The sequence below is a fragment of the Puma concolor genome, chromosome C2 (genome assembly GCF_028749965.1).
Source record: "Puma concolor isolate L17-30 chromosome C2, mPumCon1.1.hap2, whole genome shotgun sequence".
NCBI classification, from domain to species: Eukaryota; Metazoa; Chordata; class Mammalia; order Carnivora; family Felidae; genus Puma; species Puma concolor.
Genome location: NC_141675.1, coordinates 131,432,384 through 131,458,463, shown reverse-complemented (window position 1 = coordinate 131,458,463; position 26,080 = coordinate 131,432,384). Strand labels below are relative to the sequence as shown.

Here is a 26,080-nt window from a genome sequence, read left to right as displayed (position 1 = left end):
ATCTCCCTCCTGCACCTAGCATAGCACCTTTGATGTAGTAGGCCCTAATAAATATTTGTAAAGTGAATGGAGTCTCTTGAGTCTACTCTATGTATCCTGGTTCAGGAATAAATACTCTTTAGTGCAGTGTACTTTCATTATTCTTGGCACTAAGTCTGCTAGTGTGCACATAAGAAAGTTTATGTGTATGTGTGTAAATGCAAACTGTAACTTATTTTTAAGTTTTATTTTAAGGACTCCAATATAGCAAATGCTATGCCAGACTCTCTAGAGAGGCCCACCATTACATAACCATAGACCTTTGTTCCAGGTCAGGGAATATGGTAGAAACTTCAAAATCAGGAAAGGAATAGACAAATGAAACTTTGCAACTATAATTAGGATAACTTGGCCTTTATTCATCTGGGATTAATGATCTGTTAATAAATTTTAACTCAGGATATTTTAAGTAAAGAAGATTCAAATACCACAGTTATTTTAAAGGGAAACACTGGAATAATGGCAGTTCTGGAAATAGCCTTTTTTTTTTTTTTTTACCATATTTTTAAATCTAAAGTACATACTAAATGAGACACCATTAGTGTCACAGAAGCTAATTTTCACTAGCAATGACTGAAGTGGCATTCTTTCCCATTTGCATCTGATCCTAGCAATGATGAGAGGTGATGAGTTGATTATGAGCTGTTTTCACTGCACTGCCCGCTGTGCGAATTTATGCTCCTAGACAAGGATGACACGTAGTTGTGGCATTAAAGAGCTTTCTTCACTGCTTTTCCTATCAAGACTGCTAAAATACATTTTAACTCTTATCTAACCAGGTATAAGAAAAGGGAAGAAATGTTTACAGGTACAGGTGTTTACTTGAGGCCAGGCACTTACATAAGGGGCTTATGGCATTCTTCTCCCAATTTACAGGAAAGAAAACAGTTCTGCAGATATGAAATATTTCACTCAAGGTAACATTGCTAGTAAAAAAAATTTTGCAAGATTATATGGGACAGTTTCTTCTTCTAAACTTGTGGATTTCCCCCCATTACTTCTTTTTGCTTCTTCATCTGGTGTATAATTTTGGACTTTAATTTAGATGAATTCAGTTGAATATGTGGATTTTCAAACAATGTGATCCCAAATAAGATATGTGATATACAATGTAGGTAATATTTTAAATTCACATTTCCCATTTAAAAATGATGGGTGTAAATATATATGTATATATATATATATATATATATATATATATATTTTTTTTTTTTTTTTTTTGCTTTTGGTTATTATTTCTCGCCAACCCCCCCCCCCAAATCTCCCAAAAGGTGCTCTTCAATTATATATTTACTTAGTATTTATGTCACATTTGTTTTCCAAGAAATAGTTAAAATAGATTATGATCTCAAACTAAAACAAAATAATTCAGGTGAAAATGGAGTAGAAATCCTGTTAGAGGGTTTTACAGGGCCACCAAGGCTGAGTTGAACATGGATCTGAGTGCTTGCTACTCAGTGTGTTCATACAGACTAGCAGCTTTGGCATTCTAGGAGTTTGTTAGAAGTGCTGATTCTCTGGCCTACCCCAAACCTATTACATCAGAATATATATTGTAACAAGATACCTAGGAGTCCTGTGAACACTTCAGAGTTTAGAAATGATGTTCACATCCATGGTTCTCAACCGAGGTTGCACATTTGAATTACTGAAGAACTTTAAGAAATACTAATGATTGGATTCCACCTTCAAATATTTTGATTACCTAATATAGGATGTGCCTGAGCATCACGAATTTTTAGTTACCCCATCTGGAGACATATTTTCTACTAACCTTTTCAAAAGACTTAGGTAATTTATTAATCCATTTACCCATTCGTTCATTCATTCATTCTTCAATACAACAAATATCTATTGAGTGCTTACTAGAGGCAATATACACCATATATGCAGAATATAGTGGTGAATAAAACAAAGATCCTTGCCCTCATACAATAAACGAGATAAATATGTTAAATATATAGTATGCTAGGTAATGATGAGTGCTGAAAAGGGAAGGAAGGATACAAGGAAGGCACCAGGAAAGATTTGGTGAGGATGGGAATTTGAAAAAGGACCTGAAGGAAATGAAGGAGCTGACCACGAGTTTGACTGAGGAAGTTGTATTCCAGGCAGAAGAGAGATAGAGTCTAAAAACCTTGAGGCAGGAGCATCCCAAGTGTTTTGAGAAACAGGGGAACAGAGTGCATAAGGGGAAGAGTGTTCACAAACAGCAGGATCACAGAGGGCTTCCAGGTCATTATAAGGATTTGAGCTAGTATTGAAAGATTGTGAGAAAACGTTCTGGATAACATTTTAGAGGGGTTATTCTGTCTTTTGTGTTTCGAATACACTGAAAGATTTGGACATAGTAGGGAGAAGAGACTGGTTAGGAGGCTTTACAGAAACTAGGCAAGAGATGGTGATGGCTCACACGAGGGGAGCAGCAGGCAGGGTAGATGTTGAGGAGATGCTGAATTTGGGATATTTTGTACATATTGCATCCATTTGAATATACACAGGAAACTTAACCACACCACATGTGACCAAAAGATGATAAACAGAAAGGTTGCCACTGCCCTACACTGTTCTTGCTTCTAATTGGTGCCCACAATTCTAGGAGAAATGCCCATATTTCTCTGTCATAGCCACCAGAAATTCATCCCCAAATTGATGTGCCACGTCCCAAAATTTTCTGCCTCTTTCTTCAAAATACAATTTTCTGTTGACCTTAATTTTCATTTCTAGGGCACTTCAATCAGAAGAGATGAACTAATTTGTTCATTTCGTCATGTTCAATCGAAAGAGTTAAATAATTTTGCCTTGAAAACTTTTCTCCAAAACACTAATTCATTCTAGCCTCCCCATTTTGTAGGCTTTGAATCTATAATCAAATTGTGTTGCAAGCAAGTAGCAAAAAATTGGGGGCCAACTAGGTTGGCTCTCCTTGGAGAAAAACAGTGTCCAGACAGTATACAGAAAGTTCAGGAGACAAATGGCTGAGAGAATGACAAAAATGTAGCCTCTCTTTCTTTGGAAATTTGGATATTATATCCTATAGGAAGAGCAACAAGTCACTATTTTGACTACCAAAGCACTGGATTTGTTACAAATCAGTTGAATGAGACACATCTCTTTAATCTTTTCTTGCCTTGCTTTGGAGACAAATAGCTTCATTATCCCTCAAGATTGTGTTTTGTTTTGTTTTTTCTAATGGAATTAAGTCCATACTCTACATATCTAAGTTTCCAAATTTAGCATTACCAAACTGATCCATTTCTCTTTCCTTCTAGTGTTAAGGATTTAGGTGAACTTTTAGAAACAAGACATTCATAATTAGCTTCTTAGAGAACAAAAATGTCCTACATTAAGAATTGATTAATAAGAATAGAAGAGGTTTTTAAGCTGTCTCTAGTGGTAGACGAAGTGATTCTTCTATACATAGAGAGGGTCATTTGTCAACACAGCTGGCTATGTCTCCTTTCTTGCCTCACATGATGAGCTTAGAAGTCTGGATCTCGCCTCTAGTGGTTTGGTAGGGTGACCATAAGAAAATACCACAGGCTGAGTGACTTCAAAAACAGAAATATATCGTCTCACAACTCTGGAGGTTGGAAGTCCAAGATCGGGGTGTCTGCAGGTTTGTCTTACTCTGAGAGTCATGAGGGAAGGATCTGCTCCCCAGGCCTCTCTCACTGGCTTGCGGATGGCCACGCTTGCTCCTTTTCACTTGCTCATTCCTCCGTCCATGTATATCCCTGGTGTTTCTATGTGTCTAAATCTCATCTGCCTAAAAGGATGCCAGAGGATTGGATTGTAGCCTACCAGAACAGCCCTATTTCTACTTAATTTCCTTTTTAAAGGTCCTATCTCCAAATGCAGTCACATTCTGAGGTACGAGGGATTAGGTCTGGAATACACGTTCCATTCACAACATAGCCCATAAAGTTCTACTAATTAAAAGTGAAGATTTGGTTTTCAGCTGCTTCCTTCTTTCCAATTGCCTTCTACCCCTCTTCACTTCCAGTTGACCAGTACCCTCATTCAGCCAGCCACCCTGACCTCACTACAGTGGCTCCCTTTTACCCACACTCTCCAGTCTTTTTCCTTGTTCTTTCTTTCCATCTAAACTCACGTCTGCAACATCCCACTAAGCCCCTATTAAGAAACATTTGAAAACTAATAAAAGTAAAACATCTGCTCTACCCCTTTGGCCAGTGACTTTCTGGCTACATTCTAAATTCATCTGTCTAGCCAGACAGTTAAGCCCGCAACAAAGCCTCTAATTAGCCCATGGCAATGTGTCAGAGGCCATTCTGGCAGAGCACTAGGGAAGATGAACTAAAGTCACATAAGGGGTGCCTGGGTAGCTCAGTTGGTTAAATGTGCAACTTCGGCTCAGGTCATGATATCCCAGTTTGTGAGTTCTAGGCCTGCGTCAGGCTCTGTGCTGACAGCTCAGAGACTGGAATCTGCTTCGGATTCTGTGTCTCCCTCTCTCTCTGCCCCTTCCCCGTTCATGCTCTGTCTTTCTCTTTCTCTCAAAAATAAGTAAACATTAAATAGTCATACAGACTTGGTTTTGAGGTTCTATTTTTATATTTCCTAACCAGGGGACATTGCACATTTTATTAAACCCCTTTTGAGTCTCGGTGTGCTTATCTGGAGAAGTGTATATTAAAGCATGTCACATCTGATTGATGTGAGGATTTAATTAATTACCATATGTAAATTTTCTAGCACATAGTACATGTTTCATTAATAACCTCGCCTTCTGTTCTGTTTTCTCAGTGCTTGTTCCAACCTCCACTGTTTCTCTTAACTATTATTAAGAGTTTATTCCACTATGCTCTCCCAACCATAGTCACCATCAAGAACAGGGGATGTTTAGGGGCGCCTGGGTGGCGCAGTCGGTTAAGCGTCCGACTTCAGCCAGGTCACGATCTCGCGGTCCGTGAGTTCGAGCCCCGCGTCGGGCTCTGGGCGGATGGCTCAGAGCCTGGAGCCTGTTTCCGATTCTGTGTCTCCCTCTCTCTCTGCCCCTCCCCCGTTCATGCTCTGTCTCTCTCTGTCCCAAAAATAAATAAAAACGTTGAAAAAAAAATTTAAAAAAAAAATAAAAAAAAAAAAAGAACAGGGGATGTTTATTATGTATATTTGCATCCCTGGAGTTTTTGTTGGGGAACGAGGAGGCCTAAACTCAGTCTGTCTGACTTTTAGACTCCATGTGCTTCCTATTACACTTGGGCTATGGCCAAGAACACTTATCATATAGAACATAACTGTGATGTCTCAATGTGTGTACAATGAGTGTGGAATGACTAATGGATAATATTAGTCACCTAAAGAAGGATTCTACCCCAGGACATAGTTTACAAATGGGTCATTGAGAAAGATCTGGGTAACACCCACATAAAGCAAAGTAACCATTGTTGGAATCACAATGTAATGAAACAAAATGATAATCAAACATTGTGATTTAACGTGTCTGAAAAGAAAAGCATTAGCAAAGGGGCTTGCTTTGCTGGAAGACTAGAAAGGAGTGGGACAGTAGAAATGTGCCACTGCGTCTGCAGAACAACATCCATCAGCCGAAGCAAATGTTCCATTTGGCTCAGCAGACTTGCTCACTTAGGTAAGAGATGCAATTCAGGCCACGTAGCTTCGTGCGTGCCTCTAGCCCTTTATGCCGCCGAGTTACTGTGGCTTTTACTACACAGATGAAACAAACTGTGAGCAGTGATCTTGTGTCTCATACAGTGTTTCCTCCAGGGGAGAACATTCTTTGCTAAGTCAACAAGAATATGCATTTTTCCTGACAGTTGAATTTCTCATACCTCATCAATACTTGGTATTGCTATTTTTGCTACCTTTTTAGTTTAGCTTATGAGTCAGTCCCTCAGAGATTGTTTATTTCAGAAAGCTTGAAAAATAAACCTTCTCTACCTGATAAAGTGAGGGTCTGACAGACATGGAGACCTGGCCAAGGAACTGGTTTCCTAGCATGGATGAGCCTGAGTTACCACTTTTTCTCTACATACATACAGTGAAGACGACTCAATATAAATAATGATGTTTCCTTTCTATACTTTCCCTAAATTTAATACTTTAAATTCCTGAGATAAGATTTAAAGCAGGTTTACCTTGCAGTAAATTCTATTTTATAATATATATAGTGACATGGCATTAATCGAGATATTTTTTCTAGAAGTTTTTTTCTGAATATTTCAAATGGTTACAGTTGTGCAGCATTGAACTTTTTAATAAGGAAAAGTCATAAAATGAGTAATTAAATATATAAATTTTATACTGCTTATGGGTATGTATTCCTTATATTACTAGTTATTATATATAGGCATCATCTTTTCTCAGGCCATCTGTGTTTCAACTTACTTTAAGATTGTAAATATCTCACTATAATTATTTATCAATTTTAAAGCAGCAATTACCTATATAAAACAAATAATTACAGCAAATTTGTAATTTTGGAAAGAAAATTCTTTCCAAGGTAAATGTTCTACAGTTGTCAGACATGATATTGTAAGTTTAAGTATTATCATAAACCGAGTTCATTTCTACCACGACTATTACATTCAACATCACTATCGACCCCTCAATACACTGAAATCTTTATATAGCCAAACCCAAATTTGCTGAAAAGAGAATGTAATTGATAATAAGGAAGTTATAGAACCCTAACATCTCTTCCAAATATCCTAGCATGAACTTACTACTGTTTTTTCCCACCCATTCTTTCCCTGTTTGGGATTACATACTGTATATTTGCCCCACATAAACATGTCTGTTCTTACTAAGGAAAAAACGTTTAAATTCCTAACCATAGTGGCAGCGGGTGCTGCCTGAGATGGGAATGTTTATAAGCTTTATGATATTAACTGCAGCACTCAACCTCAGGTGGCATAAAGCATGCAAAAAAGAACTTTCTGTCAGTTTTATTATTTCTAAAAAGGTTCCCCTTGAAGCAGAAGAGTGACCTTGCTCTGCTGAGCTGACATATGCCATTGGATTAATGGTCGAGCTCTGCTGGAGGGAAGCTCACGGAAACATTACAACTCCAGAAGCTGGGCCGGCGGTGACCATTAATCAGGGGCACCAAAATCATGCATCACACTCATTTAAAAGTAGTAAAAATGACTTAAAAAAAAAAACTTTTTGAGAATTAGCTTATTGTTTGTCATTACTTGTGTTCAAGGAGATCACTGCATGACTAAAATATCCCTTGAGGAGACCTTTAGAAAGGTTATTATGTACCCAGAGGCCACGTGAATGCAGAGGACATTGAAGACGAATGAGAGTAACAGGTTTTGTTCCAGAAAATTTGACGGGGAAGTTTATAATGGATTCTGTTTCCCTGACTTAATTTGCATTCCTTTATTTAACCATTATTCCCAAACAATGAGTATTTGCTTCTTCGTGATGCTTTTATTTTTTAAACTGGAGTAACTGAATTTAGTGGTATAAACATTTGGTTGGTAAATACGGTAGGAAATTGTTCAGGAACCTAAAGATTAGTCAAAATTTAACTATTAAGTCTGTTAAAAAGTATCATAATAGACTTAAAAGTATATTCTTTCACCATGTGTCAGCTAATGAAGCACTTTGAAGATTTTTTTCCTCTCTCTGATTATCGAAAAGAAAAAAAAAAATAAGTCTAAGATCCAGAAAGAGAATGCTCAGTTTAAGTAAGTTACTCTTATTCTTTTTTAAATCCCTTTGATAAAAATGAAGACATAATTTCTCTTTTATATTTTTAATAGTTTGTCTTTTAGATTAACGAAACTATGCAAAATGCATATGATATAATTTCATTAAAAGGTAAAATAGAAGGGGCACCTGGGTGGCAGAGTCGGTTAAATGGCCCACTCTTGGTTTCAGCTCAGGTCATGGTCTCACAGTTCGTGAATTCAAGCTCTGTGTGGGGCTCTGCACTGACAGTGTGGAGCCTGCTTGGGATTCTCTCTCCCTCTCTGCAAGCCCCTACTCTCTCTCTCTCTCAAAATAAATAAATAAACTTAAAAAAAAAAAAGGTAGAATAGAAGAATCAGGTATTTTTTAAGAAAACCAGAATTTTGATACTTAAGATTATGGTCAATTTAGGAATGCCTGTTATGATTAGTACTTGAAAATTATTCTTCTCCTAAATAACTGTTGCCTTCTTTCACCATCATGTTCATATTCACTATTATCTTCTCTTGTTAACCAGATCCTACACAGGAAGATTATTTATACAGTTATTTATATATTTTTTGCACAGGTATTTATTTGTTTTTGGAGTTTAGTTATAGGATGAAAATGGCTGATAATTATGTGCAAACAGTTAAAATATTTAATAGTTGGTTGTAAGTAGAAAAAATCTAATATTCATACAATAGAAAACAAATTATAAATTTATGGAAAGATAATACATATTTTTATAACTGGAAATGGAAATCATCTATCTTTGTTACCACCTTCTCACTTTCAAGGTACTTAGAAAACAAAATTAGTAATAAGAAATGCTCAGGAAAGTTACTGAGAGTAAGGATGGTAAGTAAATACATCAAACTTGTTATTACCTATAATTCCTATCCCTCTCCCCACTGTCTTCCCTAAAACACATAGTATCTTCTGTAACCATTGTTGACACAGTTAATCCTTATCTCTTTACCTCTAAGCCTGAACGTGGTTTCAGAACTCTTCTCACTCATCTCAACACAGCTTTTTGTGAAGCTTTAAACAAACTGTGCTGGTGCCAGAATTGAAAACTTATTGCCAATTTTGGTTTTGAGAGAAAGTCCTTCCAGACAATGGAAAAATCCCAGTGAAATATTCTTGTACCGAATACACACTTATAATGACCAAAGTTACTATGTTCACTGGAAACAACCCTTGAAGAGTTCAGGAAGTAATTATGTTAGACACATTTTTGTTATCCAGTACTCCATTCAATATATAGTGTGTGGCCCATCACCTTTTTGTTTCTTTGTCATCATTTTAGCAATCACCATCTTTGGATTTGGAGATTTTTTTTTCAACATTTATTTATTTTTGGGACAGAGAGAGACACAGCATGAACGGGGGAGGGGCAGAGAGAGAGGGAGACACAGAATCGGAAACAGGCTCCAGGCTCTGAGCCATCAGCCCAGAGCCCGACGCGGGGCTCGAACCCACAGACCGCGAGATCGTGACCTGGCTGAAGTCAGACGCTTAACCGACTGCGCCACCCAGGCGCCCCGGATTTGGAGATTTTTAAAGAGTCCCTCAGTCAGCAACCACATAATCTCTCAGGGTAAATAATTTTTGAGGCAAATTCAAATTGTGTTGATTTCAGCTAATTTAAAAATTTCTCATCATTTTAATTTGCCTTTCTTTAGACTGACTATAAATAACATAGGTATAGACATATGTGTACAAAATGCCTTTCATGTACTAAGTGGTGCCAATTAGTATTCGTTAGTGGATGAATATAAGTTTCCAGGTTGACATCTATTATACATTATTAAGTTCATTTATTTTGTGAATAAATATAATCTGCTTTAAGGAACTGCTTCTATATTTGTATACCATTCGTTTGAATATGAATCTATTTAACTCTTACAGATTGAAGTTATTTGGTTGATGGCACCAATAGAGTGTAAATTCCTCCAGGATAGATTCTTGTCTTATTCCTGCAGACAGCTTGACCCCAACTACAAAGTTTAGCCATAGAAGCCACTTAATTTATTTGTGTTGAACTGCATAATATATTTATGTTGAATTACAGTCTTTAATTAAACATCAGCAAATCATCTTCTGTGACTATAACATGACCAGCTTATAATTTGCTTTTGTGTTAACCATGAAATATATGGTTTTGAGGCATTTACCCTGAAGAGGAATGTAGGATGTTATCTGCTGTGGTTTTCCCACGCCTCACGGCAGTAGGACTTTTCTGCAGAGGTATTATATAGCACTTAAGAGCCATAGTAGAGCAGGAACAACCACTGCGTGCTAAACTGAGGAGGCACTGGCATGTGATCTCATAGGGAAGATGGGACTGGGTCTTGCCCTTGAAGAATGGACTGGATCAGAGTGGGAGGAAAAAAAAAAAAGAGGAAGAACATTCCTTGGAAAAACAACAAAAACAACAAAAAACAGCATAAGCAACAGCTTAGAAGCAAAAGTGTGTCCACAGTGACCAGCAAGAACTGTCAGAAGTTCTGCCGAATAAGACTGACTACCATTACCTGATACCATGGGGAACCATGGATGTGCATCATGCTGAGTTTGAGCGTTATTTTATCGCCTAAGGAAGAGCTACTTAAACTCTATGAGACTCAGTTTTGCTCATCTGTAAACTGGAGAAATCTATACTAAGCTCAGAGGGTGATTGTGTTTATTTAATGAGATAATTGTAGATAAATCTCTCGGCATGGAGCAAATTCTCAGTAACCATCATAACAATATGGAGTAAGCTTTACACTTTGAGAGGAACCAAATGATAAGAACAGGTATTTTTGGAAAATTAGTTCAATGGTGTGGTGTTAGAGGATTGGAAAAGCAAGAGTTTGGGGACTAAAAAGCTGAATGTTAGTGGGTTGGCTCAGGAATGAGGCTATCAGCACATATTTGACCAGCAGTAATGAAAATAAATGCCTAAAACAGAGATTTCAAGAAAGAATTGACCAGATGTGGAGGCTGAAAGACTGCATGTGTGGTATATTGGCCATTATATGGCCAAAGTTCCCAAAGTGAGCAAATACAGGTTTCCAAGAGCACAGGGAGATGGCTCAGAAGGCAAAATCAAAGCAGATCCTCAGGGGCAACTGGATACAAGCAGAAAGAGCCCTTGGTTGGTACATCTGCCTTCCAGCACGAAGGCAGGCAGAGAAGCCACTGCCTATGAATGTGGGTTCCCTGGAGAAATTCTTGAAGATTTCAAGGAAGCAGTGGTATAATGAAACAATTCCAGGAGGATCAAGAGGGACCGTTTAGTGTATTTGTTAATGGGTTTAGTAGTAGGAGAAAGAGAGAATGAAGGAATAGACAGTGTACTATATATAACAATAGTCTAGGAGTGAGCGAGCCAAGCAGAAGCTGTACAATAGGGAAAACAAGAAGCTGATCAGTTCAGGGTAGTCTGATCATGCTCACATTTTAAAAAGTTTTTCATCTCCTTTCTATTCTACAGGATTTTGTAAGAATTGGTGATATCAGGTGACTGAACTTTTGCCACATTATGCTTTTTACCTGAAAAAAGATATTTAAGACCTATCGATGTTATTTATTTTAAAAACTCTTTTCAACTAAAATAGACTATCTTAATTTCCATTCAGTTCTTACAACTGCAGCATGACTTACAATCTGTGGATGTAATGTAAATCATAACATACCGTAATAAATCATGCAGAGGTACAATTGAGGATTTTAAATATCTGAGTCTTTTTTACTCACAAAACTTGTTTTGTTACATTAAATAGGCTGATATGAATAATCATTTTACAGGTAATGGATCATTCTGCATTGATTTTTTTTTTTAATTCTAGTTTCTTTCATTTGGGTAATTTTCTTTAAGGCAGTTTCAATTTGCAGAAAACATCTCTAGTGCACATTGACTTTTGAAAGTAAAGCTTCACATGGAAATTTTGACACAACTTTAAAACACTAAAGTGGAGTCAGAATCTGCATTTCCTTTAGATATTTTGCAGTTGACGGAAAAGACACTGAACCAGAAAGATCAAGTAAACTAACTTTTGTTTCAAGAGCCCAGATCTACATTAATAATATTTAGAGCATTGATAAATGTTTGAACATTGGGTGGCCTTTACTCAAGGTTAAAATGTTAGTGTTGAAGGTTATGTTTCACAGCTCAGGCAGTCTTTTAGTTTGCAGCCCCCTGACACTCCACACAACCATCTTCCATTGGCACCACATGATAGTGTAATTATTTAACACTGAAGCAATCCTAACAGGTTATTCTAAGTGAGTTAAATTTGTTTCGCACTCCTCAAAAGATCTCAGCACCTTAATTAAGTTAGGACAATCAAATCCTCGAATGCCTTTGGATAAAGGCTGAAAAGCTTATTGAGATTTAGCATAGTATTATTGGAAAATATTCACACAAGTGCATGCTGAAACAATTCTGATCTTCAAGAGCATATTACTAACCATTGCTTTATGTGCAGTATTTAGAAGATGTGAGAACGCATTGGCAGAGTGTGTGTAATTTTCAATTTGCCAGTACATTTCAAAATACTGCGGATGTCTGAGTCAGATATGCAAATTTTTTCTTTGAAATAGACTGTGAAACTTTTCCACCAGTTCCTTACCCAAACGGCTGGAGATAAGATTTTACTTAAATACCCCGAAAGTTGATGGCTGGTTAAGACATGAAAATAAGGGTCAAGTTCTCTTGACCTTGGCCAAAAAGTTGATTCACATTTCCAAAAAGAGACCCCCCCCCCCGCCCCGCCGCCGCCAGTTGTCCTTCATGTTGATACATTTAGGCTCGCCATTGTCCTAAGAATTGTATTTAGTTCCATTTGCTCTATCAAGCTAACATTCCAAATTTCCACCCTGTTTAGATAGCAAGTTTCTTTGAAAATGGAAGACAATATCAAAACTTTAGAATGGAATGTCATAGTTGAGAGCACATCAGTGTGAAGAATTGAAAAAGAAGGGACTTATTTTTGCAACTTCTTGTTCCCATAAGTTTCCTCATTGAGAAGGATTAGATCATTTCCAAGAACCCTGTCAGCTGTATATCATGTAATGACATTCTGTAATGATTAGAATTGTTAAACAAAACTAGAGAAAAATTTTGACTAAAAAAAAAAAAAAAAATGAATCCTCTTAAGTTCTTTTATATTATTCATTGCATGGGTAGGGACACACACACATGTTCAAACACACCAAATGACACTTGCTCAGCCCTTTTAGGTGGAAACCAAGTAGACTAAGTGGAAGAAAGTAATCTGCTTCATGTCATTGCAGATAGTATTCAAAAGTAAATCTAATAACGTGCATCAACGTCAGGAAATTGGTTGTTCTAAAATAAACTTGGAAAGCAAAACTTTATTTTCTCCTTAAATATGTCTATACTTCCAAACAACTATGAGCTAAGAAATATTGATGATATTTTTACAAATTGTTTCCTTAGAAAGTTATGTGACCATCAACTTTTTTCAAAAGACTGTTTTGTAGAGTAATTTTAGATTTTCAGCAAAATTGAGAGGGAAGTACAGTTTCCCATGAACCTCTCTGCCCCCACACGTGATTAACTCTTTGTAAATTATTTTTTAGATATTTTATAGGTGCATCTCTCTCTCTCTTTTTCTTTTAGCCTAACATTTTCCTAGGGAAAGCCTCAAGAATATGTAAAAAGAGATTACTACAATCTACCTCATGTATCTATCACCTGGTTAATCATTAAATAATGACCAGTCATATTTTTTCTTTATTCTCATACACTTTATTCTCATATTCTCATACATTTCATATTCTCACTAGGTTACCTTGAATTACAACTAAAAAATAACAGTATTTTCTCAATATCATCAAATAGCTAGTTATTTAAAAAATTTCCTCAGTTTTATCCTGGCTGTTTTTGTTATAGTGGTTTATTTAATCTATATCTAAACAAGATCCATGGGCTATATTTGATCATACAATTCTTAGAGGTTATTAATCTACGTGTTCCTTCTTTCTATCGATTAGTTGAAGAAACCAGGCTATTTGTCCTGTAGATTTTCTCATTGTCTAGATTTTTCTGATTCACTGCATCTTTTTGATGTCATTTAAGATGCTCCCTTGTCTCTGTATTTTATGTAATCTGGTAGTTACATACAGAAGTTTGGTGTGAGTGCTTTTGTTTATTTATTTACTAGGTTCTTCACTAGTGGGATTAGGTGCTACTATTATGAAACACATACTCTGGTTCTTTCTTTTTGAAATTCTAGGAGCTATTGAGTATTATCGCTGGGAACCATTATTTCCTCAGGGGTTTCAGTAATTCCATAATTTCACCATTCTTAATTGATTAGCTAGAATACACACACACAAAGATAAATTTTTTTTCATAAACTATTTACTCTGAAATATATTTCATACATGAAAAGCAGATTAAATATTTAAGTATTTCCCTTTATTTGCCAGTTTTCATAATATAACTGTAATGTTTCCAAATGTGGCCACTGTTTTTTTTTCTTTTGGTATCATTATGAACTCATGAACTTTGATATATTTCAATATTCACTTATTATTCCCATTGATACGAAAATTATCCCATCTTTGGATGCAATCTATCGCAGTGAGAATATTTTCAGAATGGCCCCTGTGTTGTTTTGACTTAGTCATAGTAGGCTTTGAAAGCTTATTGTTTTATGCTATGACCACTATGACAATTTTGACTGAGAATCTTAATTGCAAATGTCATTAACATCATTACTTATTTGCATTGTCCCTCAACATATGTATTTATATATACTGATAGCATTAATAACAATATGATTACTGAAAATGGGTTAACATTTAATTTGTCATTGTTTTCTTTTCTTTGGACAGTCAAATTACTGTTCTTAAAAATCACTTAAAAGAATTCTTCTCTCTAAGCCACCAATGCAACATACAATTAGGTTCATTTGTTTCATTTTTATTTGAAATTTTTAGGGACTGCTTTTATTTTTTATTTATCTTTTTAAAGTTTACTTATTTTGTAAGAGACAGAGAGAGAGAGGGAGCATGAGCGTGAGCAGAAGGGCGGAGAGAGGAGAGAGAGAATCCTAAGCAGTTTCCACATTGTTAGTGGGGAGCCCATTCATGACATCATGACCTGAGCCAAAATCGAGTCAGATGTTCAAAGGACTGAGTCACCCAGGCAATATTTTGTTTTTGTTTTTGCTTTTATGTTTATTCACTTATTTTTGAAATAGAGAGATAAAGAGAGAGAGAAAGAGAGAGAGAGAGAGAACACAAGTAGGGGAGGGGCAGAGAGAGAGAGAGGGAGACAGAATCCCAAGCAGGCTCCGTACCACCAGTGCAGAGCCTGATGAGGGGCTTGAACTCATAGGAACTATGAGATCACGACCTGACCTAAAATCAAGAGTCTGACACTTAACTGAGTCACCCAGGTGCCCCCCTACCTCAGGATTGTTTTTATTTTATTTTATTTACTTCTGCTAAAAATATGTAAAAGTTACATAGTTTTAAAGTCAAATATACAAAACAAGGTATATGCATTTTGCCCCATTTCTCTAAGAAGGAAAATATGTATTTGCCTGTATTAAAACTTAAGCATATATTTAAATCCTTAGATAAGTGGCAGCCTGCTATGTACATTTTTCTCTACATACATTTGGCTTTTTTCACTTACACTATATCCTGGAGATCATTCCATAGTAGTATAAAGAGATACATTTTAACTTTCTACAGTTGCATTGTTTTATTGTTTGGATTTACCATAAATCATTCAACCTATCTTGACGAAGATTAGGGTTTACAGCTTTTTTATAATATAGAAATTTTACAATGAATGTGGATGTGTAAATCAGTTTATAGCTAAGAGTATCTCTGGTATACTCTGGTATATGGAATTCCTGGGTCTAAGGGCAAATATATATGTCATTTTGTTAGTTTTGCCAAATTACCCTCCATAAATGTTGTGCCATTTTACAAATGCATATCTAATTGCAGAAGGAAAAATTGCATAAATAGAGAAAGAGTGGAATTAAAACTAAATATTATCTAATGTCAACAGAAACAAAGACTTATCTGAAACATGAATTGCAGTTTTATTTAAGTTACTGTTCCCATTGATAGCTATTCGTTTATATAACGGCTCTGTCTTGATGGGAGCTTCTGTCACAAGATAATATTTGCTAAAGCTAATCCATTATGATTATAATGCAAAATTATTGATATTCAAATACATTCTCATTTATCAAGGACTATTATCTGGGAAGCCAGCTTGCTTCCACATGATTCACCTTTTTGTTAGAAACTTAATAGGACAAATTATAAATTTGTACGTTGTGCATACCTCATAGTAGGCATTAGCCCTTTCATCATAAGCCGTAACCTATACATTATGAAACCACCTCAGAAAGTCACTAACTTTTAGACTAGAGAATAATGAAATTTTTAAAACAGCATTTTAAATGCTTTGATTTGCTTCTTAACAGTGTCTTATCATGGATTGATATTATACTCCTCTGGCTTAAAGCTGTCGAGTGATTCACAATGAGATGACTGACAAAACCCAAAGTAATAGTCTAAAGACTTCTTAAGCCACTACTTCTAAATCTGCTTCTCTTTATTGATATAATGAGGGGAGAATTAATTTTAAAAGGTGGTGACTATTGATTACTTAATGGCAGAAGATAGTGTTGAGAAATGCTGAAGTGAGCCTATTCTGTGCCCTCCTGGGCAACAGGACCCATTATCCAGTGGTGGAAATCATGCTGTAACCCTCATTAATATTTAATAGGCAGGACACAGGCTGGATGCAGGCTACAAAATTGCCCCAGGCATAGGCTCCAATAGGCCATCAGAATGTTTCAAGTATATAAGAGTAACAGATTTCCCTGTGTTCAGATTGTTTATAAGCAGGACAACGATACATTCAATTCCCTTTCGTGATCTCTGGGCGGTGATAGCCTCATGGAAATGCCTACTAGGCAGGTTGAAGTGATTAATGCTCGGGAAGTCATTCTAGGTTAGTCAGCCCTGCATGAGAAGACTTCGTATTTTCCAGTGTGGTTCTCAGTCTCAGCCCTTGTCTTTCTCTCTTCTCTCCACAAGCCGAAGGGCTGGTTCAGCAGGGGTGGCGAGTCAGCAAAAGGCGTTAATTGTGTCTAACACAGCCAGCATCCTCCGAGCGGTATTATGTATCACACTGTCTATCAAGCTAACCCCTTGTCACACGTCAGGATCTTTTTATTTTCAGCTCATTTAAAAGGGAAACAGGGAGTTTCAAAGATAGCTGGTGGGGAAACATAAGTCTAAGAGAGCGTGGAAGAATGAAGAGCCTTTGAAACTGACTTGAACTAATCTGGGCTGTGACTTCTGAAAAGACAATACAAGGTTTTATCAATTACAGACGCCCATTGTTAACTTTTCAAATCACCAGGTTGCTTTGCAATACCACCAGCTTGTTTTGAAAATATCATAAGATTGGAATGAAGTTAAGTTCTCTGTATAGAACATATTCTGAGGATTTATGGGTACATAAAGGGCATAATATCAGATAGCCACCATTCCAAACAATGGATAAAAGTAAACAGGCAGTAAAGACACATCAGTGTTTCGACTCAATGACCCTAAAGATTGTTGAACATGTATTTAGGATAACAATTTACTTTGTAACATATCAGGGATTATTTATAATTACCTGCCTAGAATGAGTTACATACATGAGAATAAAAATTTAGTTTTGTAGGCAAAAAGTATCCAAGGGAACAAGTCTTCTATTAACATGTTGAGCTTTTTGTCAAAACCAGTGAATGAAATTTCCCCAGAGGTCTCATTTTATTCCATGTTAAATGTGGACAAAGTCTGTTTTACTCCCAGTCTTAGACTGTGTACGCCTAAACGCTGCTCTCAATTTATGAACAGGTCTCTGTGTATGCCTTCTCTTTCTGACACCAAGTAGAGAGTCTCAAATGATCAAGTTATCAGTGATAAATGTATTTGTGTTCAATTTTGGCTTTTTGACAAATATGATCTTTATGAGGCATATTGATAGATCTACTTAGATGTCTGTGTTTGTTTAGTTGTTATATATTTATTAGTTGGTTAGTTCTCAATTCTTGCCATTCCCTCATGGAAATAAGTTTGTGGTTGACTCACTTCAAGAAGGCTCAGCTTAGAATTTTAGATTCTTCAGCTGCCATTCCCAAGAGCAGAAGTAACACTATCAATTGAAAATAATTTAATAGATTTTCTCCAAGGTACTTAACACTATAGCATAAAACATATGAAGGCATTTAATCAACCGTAAATATTATAATGTTAATAATAGTTATACCTTCAGTGCCTTTAGATATTCCAGAGAGAAAGTTTTTTTAATCCGATCATTGCACTATACTGGCACTTATTGAACCATAATGTAATATATTTAGCAATTTTATCAGCGAAAGTCACAAATCCTAAATGCCCTTTCCTTTCTCTTTCCTATTTTATAGCGCAGCAGCAGTTTTGGGAATTTCGATCGTTTTCGGAATCATTCCATTTCAAAACCAGATGATTCAACTGAGGTTAGTATTTTTGTTACAATTGTTAGGCAAACACATTATGAAAAATTATGAAGCCAATATCACTTTTGCAAAGTACAGTAAGAAAAATAAGTGTATTTGAAAATCACAGTCCTGCCAATATTTTTATGATAAATGAACAAACAATTTAGTACCTAATACCATGCTGGGTGTTAAAAGTCAACAGCTATCTAAGAAACCTAACATATTAGGAAAAGCAGAACATGAACTTATGAAGAGAGTTACAATGTAAAGTAATACAGATATTCCCAAATTTTCTGAGCATTTCCACAATAAAACAATACATATGTTAAATTTTATGTAATTGTAATTGCTTTAATTTAATCGCATAATTAAATAGCTTAGTTGCAAGTTTGTCAAGGAGAGCATACAGTTGTTCAGTTGTACTCACATTTCCACCATATGCATTTAAATGTCTCATAGGTGACCATTACATACACGTTTGCAAATCATGAACACTTTAGATGTAGCACGAGAAAAGCTTCCCATAAAATTAAGTGTAAATAATAATAATAGTAATAGTTCTAATAATATCTACATTTAATTGAACACATCATCATATAAGCACACTAAACACTTTACCTACCTATAATGTAGGAACTATTAGCATTACTATTTTACCATTGAAGAAAGACATTTCATTGAGGAAAATTACTTCTAAATTACACAGTTAATAAATGACAAAGACAGAAGTCAACTTGTCAGACTTCAAGTTTGCCATTCTGTTATACTATCTCACAAATGAAAGGTCAACTGTGATAAGTGATTAATGAAAGGTAAAACAATTAATAAATTGATAAAATGGAGGATATATATTGAGAAAATTAAGAATACATGTTTATCATTGAAAGTGATTCAACAACTCCACATGTGATATATTTTCGATCAGTAGGTTTTGGAGCTTACCTATTTCTTAGTTACTCATTGTCATTATTGTATGCTTACTTTTTGTTTTTTGTAAGGGATTTTTCCATTTATCATATCTAATTTCTCAACATACTTTTCAGGTTCTTATGTGTATATATCTATAATATTTTAAAATAATTTTATTTCAGTAATGGAAATTGTAAACAAAAGAAATTAAAATAGAATGGCATCTATTATTAGTTTCTAAATATATCCATTAGTATACATATATGCTTGTGGGTATAATATATCCCCTTTTATACATATTTATATTACATATATCGTCTTTTATCCGTATATATATATGTGTATATATATATATTTATATACACAGACCTATGTGAGAAAGCGTGTATTTCATTTCCAATTATAATCTTATATACCCTTTCAACTTTCCATAACCACACATAGATATATTCTACTACTATTTACTTTATAATTCTAGAGTTAACCTGTAAAAGTAGTTTAGGCTCATTCAGGTTCATTGATTAGGAATGGTGACTTAGTAATTTGTGAAAGAATTTAGTGAACCTGAAAAAGTAGTTCACACATTTTTCAGCAATTCAGCATTCATTCATTTAACAAGTGTTTATTAACACCTACTCTATGACAGGGTTTCCAGTAGGCACTCAGAAATTACTACTGCAATAACCGATGAAGATCCCTAATACATGAAGCCTAAAGTCTAGAGGGAGAGACAGATCTTAGAAAAGCAACAACAATTGTAAATAAATACCTAATAAAGTTGTAATCCAGGCTATGAAAGAGAACAGTATAGAAAAATGTGAAAGTTTAAAATATGCTGAGGTAGTTTCTTCTAAACTTCTGTAAAGAATGATAGTAAAACCTAAAATTACAAATATTTGTGATACTTTTTTGATGCTTAGGCAATGGTAATTTAACACTGGTGGTAATAAAAAATATACTTTCTTATTTATTTAATTATTATTATTTTTTTAAGTTTGTAGTTTTACAAAGAAGGTAGAGTTTACAGAGGGAGAAGAGAGAAGAAAAGGGCTAACTTTAAAAATTTAAAGTGTTTCCAAGTTATATTTTATTCAGGGCTTTTGGATTAAGCAAAAACTCTTTGCCTTTATAACCTTGAATGTAGAAATTAATAAAGTTCAATAAGTACTTAAATTGGCTGTCCATTCATATTTATCACAGGCAATTTGGGGTAAGATACGAAGCAAAACATAATATTTATTAATAATGATGTTAATTTTGTGGTTAAACCTTCATATTAAAATATTCATGTTCACTAAAGAGAAGTTTCCCTGATTTCTGTATATGCAAGAAATATCTGGCTGTCCATCCACTGAGAATGGTGGGCAATGCTTAGATGACCTTAAAGGGTCTTTTCTTGCCAATCCGAAATATTAAGGATATATAACCCAAGTATGTCCTTCAAGAAAAAAAAGTCACTCCAAAGTTCTACATGAGAAGTTTAACTTATTCAAAAAATATTGTCAGTTCCTGGAAGTATTCTAGACATTTAGAATAAGTAAGAAATACAAAATCTCTAGTCTCATGGAGCCTATCTCGTAGTGGGAGATGCAGGCAATAATCAATCAAAGAAACAAATACATTATCAGGTAATGTTAAATACTTAGAAGAATAAATTACGTTAACTACTTGAAGATTTTTGTACCAATGGCTGTACGAAGTTCATATTTACTATTGCTTGACAATGTGGGGAAATATGTATGGGATACTTACCTGAAAGATAAAAAAAAAAAAATGCACTTTCTCAGTGGATTTACTTAATTCCAAACCTTTTTAAGAAATGACCATTTCTATTTCTATAAGGATCAAGAGGATATTTTAAGGCCCACTATAACCTTTCTAAAGCCTCCAATAAAGTATCTCCCATCTCTGTAGACTTAGCCACTCATTATTCCTGGCATTTAATTCTATTTTTGGCATCTCAAAATGGGTAAAACTAAAGTGGCTCTACTGTACAGGTATTTAAAGAATAGCTAAATTCTTTAAAAAAATTTAGATGTGAAGCTCAGGTCCTTCGACATCAGAAGTTTGACTTTCTGAATTCATAACACATGTAACCAGGCTTGGACAACTTTAAAAATATGTATTATGTCCAGATTGAAACTTTGGAAGCTGCGGTATACGATGTATATGAAGTTCACAAATTTGGAATCTTCCCTCTAATAATGTTTTCAAATAAATGATTTTTATTGCTTTATTATTCCATCTTTTATTTTTTATTTTTTTTTTAATTTACACCCAAATTAGTTAGCATATAGTGCAACAATGATTTCAGGAGTAGATTCCTTAGTGCCCCTTACTCATTTAGCCCATTCCCCCTCCCACAGCCCTTCCTATAACCCTCAGTTTGTTCTCCATATTTATGACTCTCTTCTGTTTTGTCCCCCTCCCTGTTTTTATATTATTTTTGTTTCCCTTCCCTTATGTTCATCTGTTTCGTCTCTTAAAGTCCTCATAAGAGTGAAGTCATATGATTTTTATTCTATGTTTTGTAAACAATCCTAACTAGGTGTATGAAGGGGAATCCATAAATGAAAATGGAGAACAAAATAAAACTTCAAATAATGGAGGAGGTTTAGGGAAAAAAATGAGAGCTATTTCCTGGACAATGAAGAAAAAAGTGGGTAAAAAATACATCAAAGCCCTTTCTGAGGAAAAGGTAAGCACACTCTGTTAATCATGTCTATTTTTCTGTTAAACTTTTTCTTAAAATAGTCAAAGATGCTTCTTATAGACATAGAATTACTTGATGTTTTAGGGAGGACTTCAAACATCTGTTTTCTCCCTCAATAATTTTTCCCAGAAGTTGGATGGAAAACAACAGCAACAACATTATTACTCCTATTTTAATAGAAGAAACAGACACTTGGAAAGATCACACATAGAGTACATGAAGAACAGTATGTCATATGTTGTAACAAACATCAGTGCTTCATTTATTTTTATTGCCAACTAAGATTCCATTTTATAGGTAAACTAGATTTTATTTTTCCTTTCATCAGTTGATAGATATTTGGGTTGTTTCCACTTTCTGGCCATTGTAAATAATGCTGCTATAAATATTCGTGTGTGAGTTTTCGTGTGGAGATATTCTTTCATTTCTCTTGGGAATATGGTAACTATCTGATATTTTGAGAAATTAGCAACTGCTTACCCAAGCAGCTGATCATTTTACACTCCCACTAGTAATGTGTGAACATTCCAATATCTGCACATGCTTGTCAGCACTTGTTACTGTCTTTTTGTTGCTAGCCATCCTAATGGGTGTGAAGTGGAATCTCAATATGGCTTTGATTTGTACTTCCCTGATGACTAAGGATGTTGGGAATCTTTCATGTTCTTATGAGCCATTTGTATAGGTCTTCTTTAAAGGAATGTCTATTCAAATATTTTCCCACTTTATAATTGGGTTATTTGGGTTTTTTAAAGTTTATTTATCTATTTTTGAGAGAGAGTGAGAGAGAGAGAGAAAGGGAGGGACAGAGAGTGAGAGGGAGAGAGAGAATCCCAAGGAGGCTCCATGCTGTCAGTGCAGAGCTTGATGTGGACCTTGATCTCAGGAACCATGAGATTGTGACCTGAGTCAAAATCAAGTGTCAGATACTTAACCAGCTGAGCCACCCAGGCACCTTGGGTTATTTATTTATTTATTTTTTACTGTTGACACTAAAGTTTTTAAAAATATGTTCTGGATACAGGTCCTTATATGACTTGCAGTATGATATATTTTCTCCCATTCTGTGCATTGTATTTTCATTTTTTTGATGGTAACATTTGCAGCACAAGTGTTTATAATTTGATGTAGCCCAACTGATCTTTTTTTTTTTCATTTGAACTTTAAGTATTGTATTTACAAAAAATAAACTATCGCTTAACCTAAGGTTACAAAGATTTACTCCTGTGTTTTCTTCTAAGAGTTTATAGTTGTAGTTCTTAAATTTTGGTGTATGGTCTACTAATTTTTCTATGGAATATAGTAGGAGTCCAACTTCCTTCTTTTGCATGTGTATATCCAGTTGTCTCAACATTAATTTGGTAAAAAGACAACAATTTTCCTATTGTATTTTCTTGACACCCTTGTTGAAAATCAATTGATAATAAATACATGGCCATAATTATGGGCAATAAATATAGGGGTTAATTTCTGACTCTCAATTCTATTACATTGATATGTATGTCTTATGTCCATTCTCTTTTTAACCCCTTTTAATAGGACTTCTGTCCCCAGTACTCCATTAAAACAGTAGTCACAATCAGTGTTGACCTCTGTGTGGTCAAATTCACTGATAACTTTTCTTTCTTCTTACATTACTTTTCAACTCTATTTGACAAGTGATGATTTCAATATATATTAAACATCATCTTTTCTTGGTTCATCTAACTGAGTGTTCTTCTGGCTTTCTTTCTTTCTCAGAGTTTCCTTTCTTGGCTTTGCTTTTTTTTCCTGTCTCTCTAAATATTGAGTCTTCCTGAGGCTTGTTCCTAGATGCTCTACTCAATGTACTCTCTCCTCCTAAGTGATCTCATCCATGTCATGACTGCTTTTCATAATTATATCTTTAGCTATGACAACTTATCTGTTGTGCTTAAACAACCACTTGTGAATTTGATATCATCACTTAAATGTACAATAGATACTGGAACCCAATATATCCAAAACTGGATTATTAATTCTCTATGCTCTACCAAAAAAAAGTTTCTTGTGCAGTCTTCTTAGTAGTAATAGACAACACTACCATAACTCTAGATGCAGGGAAGGAGAGGAGAGGAGAGGAGAGGAGAGGAGAGGAGAGGAGAGGAGAGGAGAGAAGAAAGAAGCCTAAGAATCATTCAAAACTCCTTCTTTCTCTCATTTTTCACACTAATTCATCAGCATATCCTCTTGGTTCAAACTTCAAAGCATTATCTAAAACCCCTAATTCCTCCATGTAAACTATTCCTGCTTTAGACAAACAAATAAACAAAAACAATAACAACAACTCCTCTTGCCTCGAGTACCATAATAATCACCTAATTGGTTGTCTTTCTTCCATTCTTTCCTCCATAAAAACCATTCTCCAATGAAAGCTAGAAAGACCTCTGAAAAGTAGAATTCTGAATACATCACTCCCCTTGATTAAATTTTTTTTTACAATGCTTTCACAATGCATTCTTTTACTATGGTATGTTCATTCCAGTGCTCTGAGAAACAGAGCCTAAGAAAGGAATAGACACACCAAAGATTATTGGGGAAAATGTCTGTGAAGGATAAAGTAGAGAAAGAATAAATGGGTAGGGAAAGCTTTCAGACTACAGTGCAAGTTTGACACCTGTGAAAGGAGAGGAACAAAGCTTTAGCCAGATTGGTAGACAGTCCTTGAACCAAAGTTTTTCACTAGAGGAGACCGATATCCTCCCAGATCGACTCAAATGGTACCCACATTGTTTCAGTGATTGGCAGAGAGCATGGCTTCCATGCAGACACAGTGGTGGATTCGGTAGCTGGGCTGTTGGCAAAGAAGGGTCCTGCAGCAAAAGATCTGAGTGGCACATTTCCATGACCACCACACATGGTCTATAGAGCTCTCCCTTATCTGGTTCCAGTCTCCATCTCAAAGCTCATCTCCTAAAACTGTCCCTGCTTTCACTCAGCTCCAGCTACATTGGCTTTGTCTTCCTGTGCATAACCCAAACTAATTCTGAATTTAATCATTTTGTTCTTGCTTTCGTTTTTCTTAGAAAACTGCCTCCAAATCTTCACATATAATATATCTTAGCATTCAGGTCAAAAATTCAGAACATAAATTACCTTATAGAGGAAGTCTTTGGAGACTACTCCATCTAAATCAGCTATCCTTCCCCAACCTTAATCTTAGTATCTAATCCTCTGATATCACTGTTTTATTTCCTTCATAGAACCTATTCTCTGCAATTTTCTTGCCCATTTTGTTTATACACATGTCCCCAAACACAACACACACACACATACACACACACACACACACACACACACACACACACACACACAGCCCATCACACTAAACGTACTTTATTAGAGCAGGGACCCTGTTACCTTGTTTGCTATGGTATCTCTAGTTCCAAAAAACATGAGAGGTACTTACAAGGTATTCTATAAACATATGGGGAATGACTGAACAAGTGAATAAAAGAATGGATAAAAGCAGAGAATCAAACTGAATACATAGCATATATGTATTCTGAAACTTCATCAATGTTTAGAAATGCTCATAAATGAGGAATATTGAATTACATTTTGATGAGTATTAAGAAATGTATAGGTTTTGTCCAAAAATCTAAATATGGAAGACATTTGAGATGTTTTCAAGCAGATGTAATTTGTTTTGAAATTGTCTGTCTTTCCTAATTTTATGCGGGATTTGCTTTTCACTTGACTAGGTGTGCAAGCACGGTATGAGATTTGTAAAGCTTCTTAGATAAGCTTTGCTTTAGAATTGCAAAATGTGCATGTTTTATTCATATCTAGTGATCTGGTAGGGTGCAAATAACTGACATGAAACAACTATGCAGAATTTAAAGTTGTAATATCAGATCTCAAAGGATTAGTAATGGTGGTAAATAGATGATAAGAACATGAAGAAATAAAAATGCTTTCACGGATAAAGCATAGATGTTAATAAATCTAACATTTCTGATTAAATAGTCTTGATGTGATATTCATCCTAATTTACAAATGAACTATTATAATTTCAGTTGAATTCCATAATGTGGAATGTTTCATCTAAAGAATTTTTCCAAGTATAATATGTTTTGCTAGAAATTGAACTAAAGATTAATGACTCTCATATTTTATGCTGATGTATTCCTAAGCATTTTATTGCTAAAATATGTCTCGTTTGTTAAATCAATGCACACAGTGAATATCTCCAAGGAAATCAGTTCTC

The 26,080-nt window shown here is 35.2% G+C and overlaps 1 protein-coding gene across 4 annotated transcripts in view; it reads left to right on the top strand.

Moving 5' to 3' along the window:
- Window positions 1-26,080, top strand: part of SAMSN1 (SAM domain, SH3 domain and nuclear localization signals 1) — a 141,818-nt gene that overhangs the window by 95,268 nt on the left and 20,470 nt on the right. For all 4 annotated transcript variants that reach the window (XM_086675754.1, XM_086675755.1, XM_025912895.2 and 1 more), the window contains 2 exons: window positions 18,177-18,248; window positions 21,688-21,837. In XM_086675754.1, the coding sequence (XP_086531880.1) occupies window positions 18,177-18,248; window positions 21,688-21,837 (222 nt within the window). The remainder of the gene's footprint in view (window positions 1-18,176; window positions 18,249-21,687; window positions 21,838-26,080) is intronic.